Genomic DNA, 13,358 nt, shown 5'->3' with positions numbered 1-13,358 from the left:
TTATTCATAGTAAATAAAATTAATTTTAAAATATTTTAAAATAAAAAAACTTACATTATAATTATTATTTTTTTAATTTTTATATTTTAAAACCGCTTCATAATAACTCCATTATCAATCTTAAATATTTATCATAAACTCTAATATTTTTAATAATTAATTATAAAAAAATAAAATTAAAATTAGACAATAAAACAAATAAAAAAATAAAGGAAATTTACTTAAAATATAAAGTAAAAAGCAAAAAAAGTTAATTATTTAACTATACTTGAAGATAAATTTATATATTGGAGAGAGCAAGGAACGAGCTGGACATATATATGGGAGAGAGGCAGAGAAAACAAAAGAGAATTTGCATAATTAGAGTAAGGAAAAAAAAAGAGAATGAGCTGCAATAACAACTTTCCTATCCCAATCATTCACTAAATTATTATATTAATATTCTAATAAAAAAATATTAAAAAAAAATTAAGAGGACAATTGACCCCTTTTGTACCTATGTGGCTCCGCCACCGGGGTGGGACCGTTTTCAGATATTTAAACATTGTATCTGGAAATTAATAGCATGCAAGACAGCGGTGAAGTTGACATATTCTCCAGCTAAGAAATACTGCCTTAAGAGATTTCTCCTATGAACAAGGTTTCTCCTCCCATGGATATCTCAATTGTCTGCTATGAAGTTAAATCAAAGGAAGAGAATCAGGGCATCAACTTACCAGTTGGTACATTCGAAGCAACATTTGAGAGAAGAAGTATTACAATGGCCAGCACAGCAATCCCACTAGCATGATCGATCCGTGCATGAGGCTCCATCAAGCTCCAGAGACTGCCAGGAATTCCTGTTTTATTGAAGCCATCAACCGTGATAAACATTCCACAAAAGAATACCAGAAGAGAGTATGAAACCTGATCCAAGCAACTACGGGTAAGTAGATTTTTACTCAATCAAATACTGCATGGAAGTATTACAGTTAATTGCATATCTAATTGCGAGAGAAATTTAGAGAAAATTTTAGTATTTTGTAAAATCTAAATATGAATAAAATTAACTAGAAATTCTTATTTATATATACTACTTATAGACTTAAAATCCTTTATAAGAAATGATTTATAATTAAAACTAAAATCCTCACAAAAGGATTCCTAATTAAAACTTAATTATCTAATATAATCTATTTAGCATTATGATTCTTGAATAATAAAATACTATTTAAATTTAAAGTCCAAAGCTAAATAGAAAATAGAATCCAAATACAATTCTAAATAATCTTTGTTTTTTCATCCCACCATCCTCACCACCTAGTGAGGGGAGTATTTATAAAGGTAGGGGAGTGGGAGCTACATTACCCCTGTCCAGTCATGGGACAGGGTAGGGTGGCTGGAGTGGCCTTTGTACAGTCGCCCCAAAGGTGCTTGCAGAGCATGTCTCCTCTACCCCTTCCATGATGGTTGTAGGCTATGAAGGGCGTGGGTTTTGTCAGGGTTTGAGCAAGTGGGGGGAGAGAGAGGGAAAATACAGGAGAGAATTCCTTCTTCTTCCCCTGCCTGTGTGCGTCTAGGAGAAGAAGAAGAAGTACAATGTTGTTCAAAACAACACTGTTTTCCTCTTTTCCTTTTTTTTGTGGTGAACAGTGCACTAAAACGGTGTTGTTTAGTGCAAAACGCGCCGTTTCATTTTTAAAAAATGGCGCCAAAAACATGCAAAAGTCTAAATCAGTCCTTAATTTATGATTTGTTTAATCAAGTCCTCAATTGCAATTTTGATTTCAAGAATCAATTCAATTACACCCCTATCAAATTCAATCGTCAACCCTGAAGTTGGCTTCGATCCTTAGTCTTGAATTTATGCAATTTAACCCTCAATTGATCAATAAACTTCTAATTTTTTCAATTTGGCCCCTGATTTAGTCAATTTCAGCCCCTCTATTTACGCACAATTTTCTAGTTTGGTCATTGGTTTCAGATTTATTTAATCAAGTCCCTAATTGACCATCAAATTTTAATATCTATGTCATTAAGCCCCTGATTTGACCAAATCAAATCTTAAAAATTATAATTTGACCTCTAAACTTTAATTTCTTCCAATTAAAGCTCAAATTGACTTCAAAATCAATTTTCTTGCAGTCAAACCCTCTATAAATTCAATTAAACTTTCAATAAAATTTAATTGAGTCCATAAACATCTGATTTTGGACTTTTCTTTATCAAATTGAATTTTTTTTGTCAACAGGTCTTTCATCAATAAAACATATACTATCAAATTTCAATTTTTGGCTATTTTCTGGGCTCTCCGACATCCTCTTCTCACTACTATTATTTTTTTTGTTTTCTTTCGAATATATGTTTTTGATTTTTTTTTGTATTTTCTCCTTTTATGTGTAGGGACCCAAAAATGGGTAACAACAATAATCATCTTGTATAAACTCCAAAATTAATAATTGTCTCAAATCTTGCCAAACTGAAATTAAAGACATACCAATACGAGTTCTAAAGTCTAGAAATTCAAATCACCATTCTCTAGCACCATAATAAAGCTTGTGTGTAACAAGTCCTACCTTTTGAAGATAAGGAACCTTGTTGAAATAAAAGTAAACTTCCAATTCTGTTAACCTTTTAATAAATCCTTTCTTCAAAAATCTCATATCATATAATGTAATCCCATCGAATTCAATAATAGGTATGGGGTTTGGGGTTTGGCCTGTCTTGAGGTAAATTTCTAGACAAGTTCATCTCCTCTTCACGATCCTTGTTTGTGAAACCCATTAGCTGAGCTAGATCTATTACAATTTTCTCCAAGCAATCAAACCTCCATTCCCAACGATCTAATTTCTACTCCCGAGCCCGTATAGTGCCTTAGAGAGCCTCCACTCCACCAATGGTGGTTGATTCAAGTGGTTCAGCGCTTGTTTCCCTTAAGCAAGGTCTCGAGTTCGAGCCTTGTGAATGGAGTACACCATCACTAAGAGAGCTTTACTTTTTAATTAGCTGACTTGGCTCAACCGGATTAGTTGCGGTCTAGTGGACTTCTAGATACTAGGGTCTAGATAAAAAGAAAAAAAGAAAAAGAGGGCCTTCACTCCTGCATCGCGGAGTAGGTTGCTACCATCTTTAACCATAAAAAAAAACCAACCTGCTTTGATATGTATTGACGCGGTGTATAACGTTGATAAAAGCTAGAGTCCTTAAGCTCTAATATTACAAGCCTAAGTTGTAGAGAAATTTAGAGAAAACTCAATGATATTTTATAAATTTTGAATAATAGTCTGAATGTGAAAAATAATAAACTAGACATCTCTATTTATACCTAGAATCCTTTATAGGAAAGGAATTCTAATTAAAACTTACTTAACTAATAGAATCCATATAACATTAGGATTCCTAAATAATAAAATACTATTTAAATTAAAAGTCCTTAGATAAATAGAAAAACAATCCAAATATAATAAGGTAAATAAAAAAAAATCTTGCACAATAACTTTCAAGTTTTATATAAAGGTCTTTTCAATTTGCAATCATCATGAATTTTTAACTTAATAGGAAACATGGCCTTCAAAATTCTTTGTCAAAATTCTAACTTAATCCAATAGTTGGATTAAAAGTTATGCTTGATTTACCAAATTATATCTTGGAGTCTCCTTAATCTCCTCAAAACCTAAATAGTTTAACCACTAATAAAATAATGCAATAAACATTATTATGCCAAGAATATTGAAGAAATTTCCCAACATCATCCACTCACCATATCCCCTATCTCTCTAGGTTTTAGTGTGTCTTTGGCATTGTAATAGTTTTTGTGATTATGGTTTGAAAACATAGGTTAAGAAAAGCTACAAATTGTAACTTTTTCTTAACCAAGATTTCAATAAAGAGTTTTCTTTGGAACGTATGCAAAACTATTGTATGTGTTTATTAACCAAACATTTTTAAATATGTGGTTGAGGCAAAACGCAAACCACACTATATTGTACTACAAAAATAAACAGAGACTTTATTGTTTTGCTTTGCTTTAAAGCAAAACATAAAAAATGTATTTAGTAAGTTTTTTTTAAATGTTGCGTAACTTTTAAGGTTTTATAAAATCATATTAGAAACATTAACTTTTATTTTTAAAATGAATGGGAAGGAATGTTTTTGAGATATGGAAAAATGCTTATTTTATTTAAAAACAAAAATGATTTTAAAATTTTAAAATTAAATAAACTCAATTTTTTTATCAACAAAAACTAAAAGGGGTGATGTTTTTACTGTGCACCACCTTACTCAATACTATTCATTGCAATAGTTTTTTTTAATCCATGTTTTTCTCTCTCTAATTTCATCCTTTAATATTTAGTTTGTTGAGAATTGGGTTTCATGATTTATTGTGGTTTGCTTTATATGTGATTATCTTAGTCTCATGACCCGTGTTGCTCGTTTAGCATATTACCCTAATTGACTCAAGTTTTTTTTAATTGACATTTATTTCAATTTTAACAATGGGTTAATTAAGAATTAAGTTTTATAATTTGTTTTGTCTCGCTTTTTATTGGGTTATATTGGTCTCGTGATCGAAGTTATTGTTTGCGGGTTAACTCGGGTAGGCTCAGGTTATTTTATTGTGTTCTTTTTTTGGATTTATTTTTTTTTCAATTTCATTATTCAACAATGAGTTTATTGGGAATTGGGCTTCATAATTTATTTTGATTTGATTTCTATAGGGTTATCTCAATCTTATGACTTAGGTTGCAAGTTTGACAGGTTAACTCGGGTTGACTCGAGTTGGTTTTTTTTTGTCTTTTTTAATTTATTTATTTTCAATTTCATCCTTTAACATTGAGTTGATTGGGAATTAGACTACATAATTTGTTTTGATTTGCTTTATATGGGGTTATCATGGTCTCATGACACGAGTGTTGGATTTGGCAGGTTAACATTGGTTGACCTAAGTTGATCCAATATATTGTCATCTTAATATTTTAAAAAAGATATCGTCTTGAGTTTTTTTAAATGAAACTATATTTTTATTAGTTGTCTGGGTTGTCTTTGAACTTGCCAAGTTAACCAGGTCACAATTAGTCAATCCCCACACAATTTAATTTTTTTCTACTAGAAAAATGTTAAAAACGCATAGATGTTGCTTTTTACGTTAAATGTTTTTAATCCGGCCTGCAATGTAGTGTGGACCAACGATCTATTATAGTAACTAATTAATATTTAATTACATAATTAATTATATTAAATAATTTAAAATTAACTAACCTTAATGAATTTTATTTTAAATATATTAGCTCTTAGATTGTATGGATCATAAATAAATTATTTAGAAGTTCTATTTACTAAAACAACTATGTAATGTTTTGATAAATATTTCTTTTTTTTCAAGTTTTATTATGATATTTGTGTGTTTTTGACATAGACAGGGCAAAGAATAACCAGATTTATTACAAATCAAAACTCTTCATAAATATAGGGGGAGACACCTAAAATATTCAATTTTTACTTGTCTAAGTCTTCATTTTCCAAAAAACTATTATAACCCTTTATATAGAAAAACTAAAAAACCCTATTATAGAATAGGAAAAATATTCTCTTTAAATAGGAAAAAAAATTAAAAGGCATAATAATATTGAATAGAAAACATTAAATTAACTATGAAAAATATCTATTTTTTTTTAAGTTCTTGCATCAGTATTTTCAGGCTAGAAAGAACTGTTCAGATCTCAGTTAGAAACTGTCAAATACCACAAACATCTTTTTATGTATGGTTCACCCCCATTATGGTTTCCCAATACTTTTGTGTGGGTTACCTCATCATAGATCCTTAACACTATACATTTAGCACAAGCACATCATGTTATGTGACCTCTTCCAGTTATGATTATTCAACAACACACATCAAGTAGCTATAGGAATTGGCAAGCTCTTAATACATAAGACCTCTCTTAATTTTTGTATTGCCATCATGAATTTTGAGGGGAAAGAGAGAAAAGAGGGGAAAAGAAACAAAATGTTGCCAACAATAAATCGCGCCACCACTGACACCACACTTCATCCTAAAAGGAAGATGATGACACAAATATTCTAATGACATGGTGAAAAGGTTTTTTTTTGCCACTGAGAGGCGCCACATGCATATCTTGAATAGTGTGAGCGCCTCACACACACTGGTGCGTGCCTTATATGCGCCAACCACTTTTGTTTTTTTAGTTATATTTTATATTTATTAAAATACCAAATTGCATATTATCCAACTTAATTATCACAAAAAAAAAAAATCAATATGAAAAGAAGAAAAGAGCCCCTGTACGCCAGCTTTAAAATTTCTGCTACCAATGATATTTTAGTTGTTTCATTATGCTTTTAAAATGTGAAAGGATTTACTTGTCCCTGAATAATATGATAATGACCACTGGACCATATGGAAAAACTGTACTGCCTCTATTAGACAATTCAATGGTTTTTTTGTGGGAAGGGCAAAACCACCATTAAACTTTCTGATGAACAATGATTCTAAATCTAGGGGAATAATGTTTTCCAATGCATATTAGTTCTTTTAATAAAGCTGACAACAACTATCATGTCTATGGTTGGATGGCCTATGGATTTGAGAATGTTGACACGTTGCTAACAATAGACGCTAGTAGATGCTATTCAAACAATTTAACATGATCTGTAGTTATAAAATCTAACCTAGTAGTTAACTTAGTTTAAATCACGTTAATAGTTTGGATGGGTTAATTTATGAGTTGGTGGGTCGACAAAAAAAAAAAACTAATTCAAAGTAAAACCTAGTTCAAGCTAAGCTCTAGATGACAGGTTATTGAGTTGAGTTGTTGGGTCAGGCCAGGTTTTATTAGGGTGTTATTAACTCATAGTGAATTCCTACCTAGGTATGAAATTGTACTTTCAATCTTTTTGTCACCCACATTTAAGATGAGGGATGCAACTACCATGATATAGGATATAAAGATCATACCTGCTTACATATAAGGTATTAAAGACTATTAATTGCTGATGATTTCTTGGTATGACACTACTTGCATTATAGGATTGTGAGTCTAACAATATCAAATTATGACAACTTTTTTGGGCTCTTATTACTTAGTATACCTTGCCTAGGATTTCTGCACATAATTGCAGTGGAACATGGTATACAAATGGAAGATCATTTCTTTTACACCATTTGTTCTAAAGAGAAGTTTGCTTCTTCCTTGGCAGAAAAAAAGGAAAACATAAATCCATCTTTGAAAATCTAAGTTAAAGTGACATGCTTAAAAACCTAATTACAAGCAGAAGGGCCTAGAACCTTATAAAGATCCAAAGCCTAAAGAAGAGCCCAATTTAAATAGGCCCTTCAAACATCATAGCAATATATAAGAGTTAAGCCAATAGTAGTGACAATAAGTGTGGATGGAACACCAAATTTCAAATGGCTCCAAAAGGTGATATTGTAACTAGGCTGGGCACGAAGAGCTTGTTCACACACAATTAGGTTTGCAGCAGAACCCAATAGTGAAAGGTTTCCAGCAACTGTGCTAACCCATGCCAGGATGAGCCAAGCTTTCTTCTCTTTACTCGGAGATATTGCAGCGGCAGAAGTAGCTACCTTTGCTCCAAGCAAAAGAACTTGTAAGCCAAAAATAAGTACATATTAGATTGTTTAGTTTATCATTATATATATATATATATATATATATATATATATATATATATATATATATATAAGACTCTAACATGCATACTAATTAAGCAATATATTTATGTTTAAATAAAAAAATGTACTTATTTATTAAAGCACTTTAAATAACAAAGCTTTTGTTATAATTAATAATAAATCATTTGTCATTTAGATTTTATTGTTTCTCTCTTGGTGCAAAAGTTATTTGTAATAAGCCTTTTAAAATTCAACATCATCTTAGTTTAGATGCATTTCTAAACAAAATCTTTGAAACAAAGTAGATGGATTCAATAATCTCTCATCAAAATGAACCTAAGCTCTAGATTTTGAAGGAATATAGAAGTTTAAAAAATAAGGAGAAAAACCACTATGATTTGAGGAAAGGAAGAGTATCTAAAATCAGGAAAAACATTGTCTTGAGCAAATGTCTTTTGAGTTGAGAAAAAAATCTTCATGTTTTTTTGAAAAATTACTGGAAAAACTAATTAGATTTTTCCTTTCATGGGATGGACAAAATAATGGGCGTGACGATAAGAAATAATTCTTCATGGACCAAATCCAAGCCCAAATTTAAGTTGGTAAAAAAAATTGTTATCCAAAAAATTATTTTACAATGAATCCAAACTCAAGTCTAGGCCACAGGCCTGAGTATAAGCCGGGTTGAGCCAACACAAAAGTTTAAGCCCAAAGTCCACTTTGTTTAAGTCTTCTTCCCTCTAAAAACTTGGGTGCCCTTTGAGCCCAATCTTAACTCTTCAATAACCCATTATATAAACACTAGGAAAACTTTGTTTCTTTCTAATACGAGATAAAGTTTTTTAAAGGATTTTGAGTTTTACCAAAACATGCAAACCAAAGGTTCTTTGAAATAATTTCCCATTCACCCACAATTTATTTAAATCATGTTAATGTTCTATATTAAAGAGCATATGTTGGAGATTAAATTCGAATAAATTTAGATCCTATTTTTAATTTGGCCTTAAATGTGCCCATTAACCATATTCTTTAAATAAATTTTCAACAATCCTCCACATGAATGAAAATTATCTTACTAGTTTTAAAATGACTTGAATATTTGTTGAGAGATATTGATTTGATAGATCACTATATTAGGATAGATAACTTTTAACTTTGAACCTTCCTTGGTGAAATACTATTGATTTTACTCAACCAAATAGTGAGCGTGATGTCTTGGACTATTTAGTTTTTTATATAAACCAAGACAATAGTACTCACATGGCTATCTACTGAGAGAATTTGTTTGGTTTTCATTGTTGTGTTTATTTTGGCCCTGAACAACTCTTACGAACTTTTTGTTGTTGTCTATTAACAAGAAACCTCTCAGGTTATTCCATGTAAACCTCTTCATCAAGGTCACCATTTAAAAAATTTATTTTAAAATTCATTTGATGTATTTCAAGCTTGTTAATAACTGCAATGATTATTAATATTCTTATGGAAGTTATTATAGATACAAGTAAATATGTATCAAAATAATTCATACTTTCCTGTTGTCTAAATCCTTTAACAATAAGTCTAACTTTGTATTTATCAATAATACTATCAATTTTCATCTTCCTTTTAAAGATTCAAAATAAAAAGGATAAATATAGAAATAACAGACACATGTTTGGATAAAGAGATGAAAACAAAAATATAAAATAAATATATTTCTAAAATAATTTTAGAATAAATTTCTATTTTTAAAAAATAAAAAAGACAAGAGAACAAGTTTTTTTATCTTTATTATCTGTCTTTTCAATCTTCGAGACAGTTACCCAACATTATCTTAAATTTGCTCCCGTGAACAAGATTTCTCCCCCCACCCCCAACAAAACCCTCATCTCCAACAACAAACAGAGGTACCAGATGGAGACCTCAATTGTCTACCATGAAGTGATATTAACTGGAAATTACTATTGCCCTTCTATAAGACTCTAAAGCCGTAGTGCTGTAGTGAAATCAAAGGAAGAGAATCAGGGCATCAACTTACCAGTTGGTACATTCGAAGCAACATTTGAGAGAAGAAGTATTACAATGGCCAGCACAGCAATCCCACTAGCATGATCGATCCGTGCATGAGGCTCCATCAAGCTCCAGAGACTGCCAGGAATTCCTGTTTTATTGAAGCCATCAACCGTGATAAACATTCCACAAAAGAATACCAGAAGAGAGTATGAAACCTGATCCAAGCAACTACGGGTAAGTAGATTTTTACTCAATCAAATACTGCATGGAAGTATTACAGTTGTTGAAAAGATATTTAGGAAAGCAAATAGAATTTTTGTGAAAGACCTGTTGATTTACCTTCTCTAGGCAAGGCCCTGCATCTTTGAAATCAAGAATCACAAAAATGAGGGCTGTTGTGAGTGCAGTCCAAGACATGTCCAAACCCATTAGAAAAGCAACCAGCATTCCAATAGTACCAAGGTAAATACACAACTTCCATGACAATCTCTTCCATCTATTCAGCTGGCCTTTACTTTCTTCGGTGGACTGTTGCGGCCCGGACTCTAAATCAGTCGTCATCTCCATTGTCCCTTGTACTCCACCCCTTGCAAATCTTTCCTCCTTTTGCTCTCCTATTTCAGAAAGCGTATTATCAGTTGCCTCCTTCTTTGAAAGGACTGGTTTCTTCAGCTCAATTTCACCACAGGAATCACTGCACATATCCAATTCACTCAACCTGTTTTTAAGATTCTTGGAATGACCTCCATCCCTGTTTATAACAGGGGAACTCTGGGAGGTCACATGTTCTGTAATGGGATCACATTCGTGAGATTCCAAAGATTTGGGAGATGACATGGTAGCAAGCGAAATCTGATGGACATCTGAATCTTTCTCAACATCAGATAACAACCTCCAAAACATGCATAAAAGAATTAAAGCATTTACAAAGACGCCCAAAAGCACCGCGGGAAGAAGTCCCAATACGAATTCCCCAAAAGAGATGCCACTTTGAATAGCAATTATCAAGTTTTGAGGGTTGCCGATTGGAGTTGCAGAGGATCCAATATTCGAACTTGAAGCCAGCCCAAGCAAGAAAGGTTCGGGTCGAATATTGTTTTCTCTAGCAATCTTTAATATGAATTCAGTGAGAATGACACAGGTGGTGTCATTAGTGAACAGAGCACTTGAAATAGCAGAAACAATGCAGATCCGGCAGAGCATGTCCTTCGCACCCCAACTCTTCCATGAGAGCAAGACTCTCAAGTGCTTGAACATGTCTGCTCTTTCAAGATAGATGCTTACAACCATGGTTCCAAAGAGAAGGCCCAGTACAGGGAGGTTGATGGCAGAATATGCTTCCTTAGGGGTGATGACTTTGAAGATAACCATAAGCATTGCCCCGAGGATGGAACCTGCTGTCCTTCCAATGGGTAAGAAAGGAACTGCTGGGAAAACTGCCAAAATCCAAAAGACAGCGAAGGCAAGTGAACCTAAGACAACCTTCTTAATCGGACCCAGAGCCATTTCTGTAACTTACAAGATTAAGCTTGTTTGTGAGCTACCACTTAGCAGACCTCCACCTTTGCAACTTCAGATAAATTGCTGGCTCTGAAAGAAGAAGATTTCACCCTGTAGCTCAACCATTATTTGCAACTAACTGAGAAAACAGTAGAACTAAAAATTTATTAAGAGCTAGTGAGATGGAAGTTATTAAAAGTTTTTAAAAAAAGAAATTCCAAAAAGGATTGTGGAACCAGAAAGATAAATGAGTTCATATGAATATTTCCATGTTACGTTTAAAAGACGCATCAGAATGTGAGGCTAAGAAATTGATTGAAGATGCCGGATATTTTCTCTACTAAAGTAGTCAAAGCAGCCGCAGACATTTCAAAGCTGAAATTCCATGCTGAAAATTCTAGTAAATGCGTGGTCCTAGAGCACAGATCTTTTTGCTAGTTGATATGGAAATTGGATCATGCGCAACCAGCAGGAAATATGCTGCTGAGACATCATATATATAACAACGTTAACAGTTCATGACTTGTGTGTGCAGGTGAACCTGTGGGGTGGGACCGTTTTCAGATATTTAAACATTGTATCTGGAAATTAATAGCATGCAAGACAGTAGTGAAGTTGACATATTCTCCAGCTCAGAAATACTGCCTCAAGAGACTCTACATACCTGATCGTTGCATGAACGCACACTCTTGAGCAATCTCTTTGGAGCAATTATGTAAGCTCACAGTTACTCTGTCAACCTAATTGAACACTGGAGTTCTGTCTTGCTCAAAAGAAACTCAAAATGGAACAAAGTGAGACAAGCAAGCAAATTAAATCCTTGGATAAAACACAGTGAGAGGTTCGGGATGTGCTCTCTACACTTCCAATGCCGGTAAGCCCAGTGCGGATTTATATACAGGGAAAAGCAAGAGAGTAAATAAATTTATGTCATAAGAGGAAGACTGTAACAGGAGAATACGCCGAGAAGAAACACATACAGTTACTAATAAGACTAATTAGGTAGACTTTGCTACCGTCACAATTATTACTTTTAAAAGTTCTTTTTATTTATAAATATATTAAAATAAATTTATAAATATATACAGGGAAAAGCAAGAGAGTAAATAAATTTATGTCATAAGAGGAAGACTATAACAGGAGAATACGCCAAGAAGAAACACATACAGTTTCTAATAAGACTAATTAGGTAGAATTTGCTACCGTCACAATTATTACTTTTTAAAGTTTTTTTTATTTATAAATATATTAAAATATTTTATATATATTTTTAAAATTTTATTTTTGATATTAACATTTCAAAACAATCTAAAAATATAAAAATTAATTTAATTTAAAATTAAAAACTTTTAAAACCTCAATTGAACCACGAGAACAAACACTACAAGAATTTCTGGTTGTTTGATTGGTCGTGATTGCGTTTTGTTTCAGCCACGTTCTTCTACCCATTCGGGTACCTGCAATGTGCTGAGATTTTGTGTGGACCTGCAACAAACGACGGTCCAAATGAGAAAACTATTGCTGCAAATCCACTACTAGTTTGCTAAAATAACATCCTTGTGTTTAGCAAAAACAATATCCCTCTACGAGCAATCTTTTGCTTTTCAATTATTTTATTTTCGACATTAATTTTTAACCAAATATTTATAAAGTAGTTTTTATTTAAAAACAATATTAAGAGGTGTAAAAGAGAGAGAGATGAAGAGAAAAAATGTTATCCCAGAAGAAAATAGACAAAAAGCTGTATGGTTGTCTAATATATAGAAGGCGTTTGTTTACGCGGCTGCGGCTACGTTTTAATTAAAACGCAGTTGGCAGCCGTTTGGTAAAAGAAATTGATTTACAGTGCAATTAGCATGCACAGTGTGCACGGTACACTATTCAAGTGAACAGTGCAGGAGAATTGCACTGTTAAAACATTTTTATTTTTTTATTTTTTTTAGTGTATTAATTTTATTAATATTTTAAAAAAAAACTAATTTAGAGTAAATTAAATTTATTTGCATTGTGATATGAAAAATATATTTTTACCGAAAAACTAGTATAGAGTGAATTAAATTCACTCGCACTGTAATATCAATTTTATACCTGATAATATTTTATTTAATTGTATTATTAAATAGTTTAATGGAATAATAAAAAATATTTTATATAAACTATTATTTATTTTATAATGTAATATGAGTAATTAATTCTACAATATTTAAATTTAAAACCATCAATATTAATATAT

The 13,358-nt window shown here is 31.9% G+C and overlaps 1 protein-coding gene across 7 annotated transcripts in view; it reads right to left on the bottom strand.

Moving 5' to 3' along the window:
- LOC18106525 (silicon efflux transporter LSI2) overlaps nt 1-11,131 on the bottom strand; it is a 28,613-nt gene extending 17,482 nt beyond the window's left edge. For 3 of the 7 annotated variants that reach the window (XM_052448596.1, XM_052448597.1, XM_052448598.1), the window contains exon 1: nt 10,088-11,131. In XM_052448596.1, the coding sequence (XP_052304556.1) occupies nt 10,088-11,131 (1,044 nt within the window). Of the gene's footprint in view, nt 1-716; nt 907-7,161; nt 7,606-9,650; nt 9,841-9,964 lie in introns of those variants that run through there. The other 4 variants (XM_024588470.2, XM_024588474.2, XM_052448599.1 and 1 more) reach the window with 4 other exon arrangements.
- Between the last annotated feature and the right edge of the window lie 2,227 nt (nt 11,132-13,358).

The sequence above is a fragment of the Populus trichocarpa genome, chromosome 17 (assembly GCF_000002775.5).
Source record: "Populus trichocarpa isolate Nisqually-1 chromosome 17, P.trichocarpa_v4.1, whole genome shotgun sequence".
Taxonomy (NCBI): domain Eukaryota; kingdom Viridiplantae; phylum Streptophyta; class Magnoliopsida; order Malpighiales; family Salicaceae; genus Populus; species Populus trichocarpa.
This window is presented reverse-complemented; position numbering and strand designations above follow the sequence as displayed.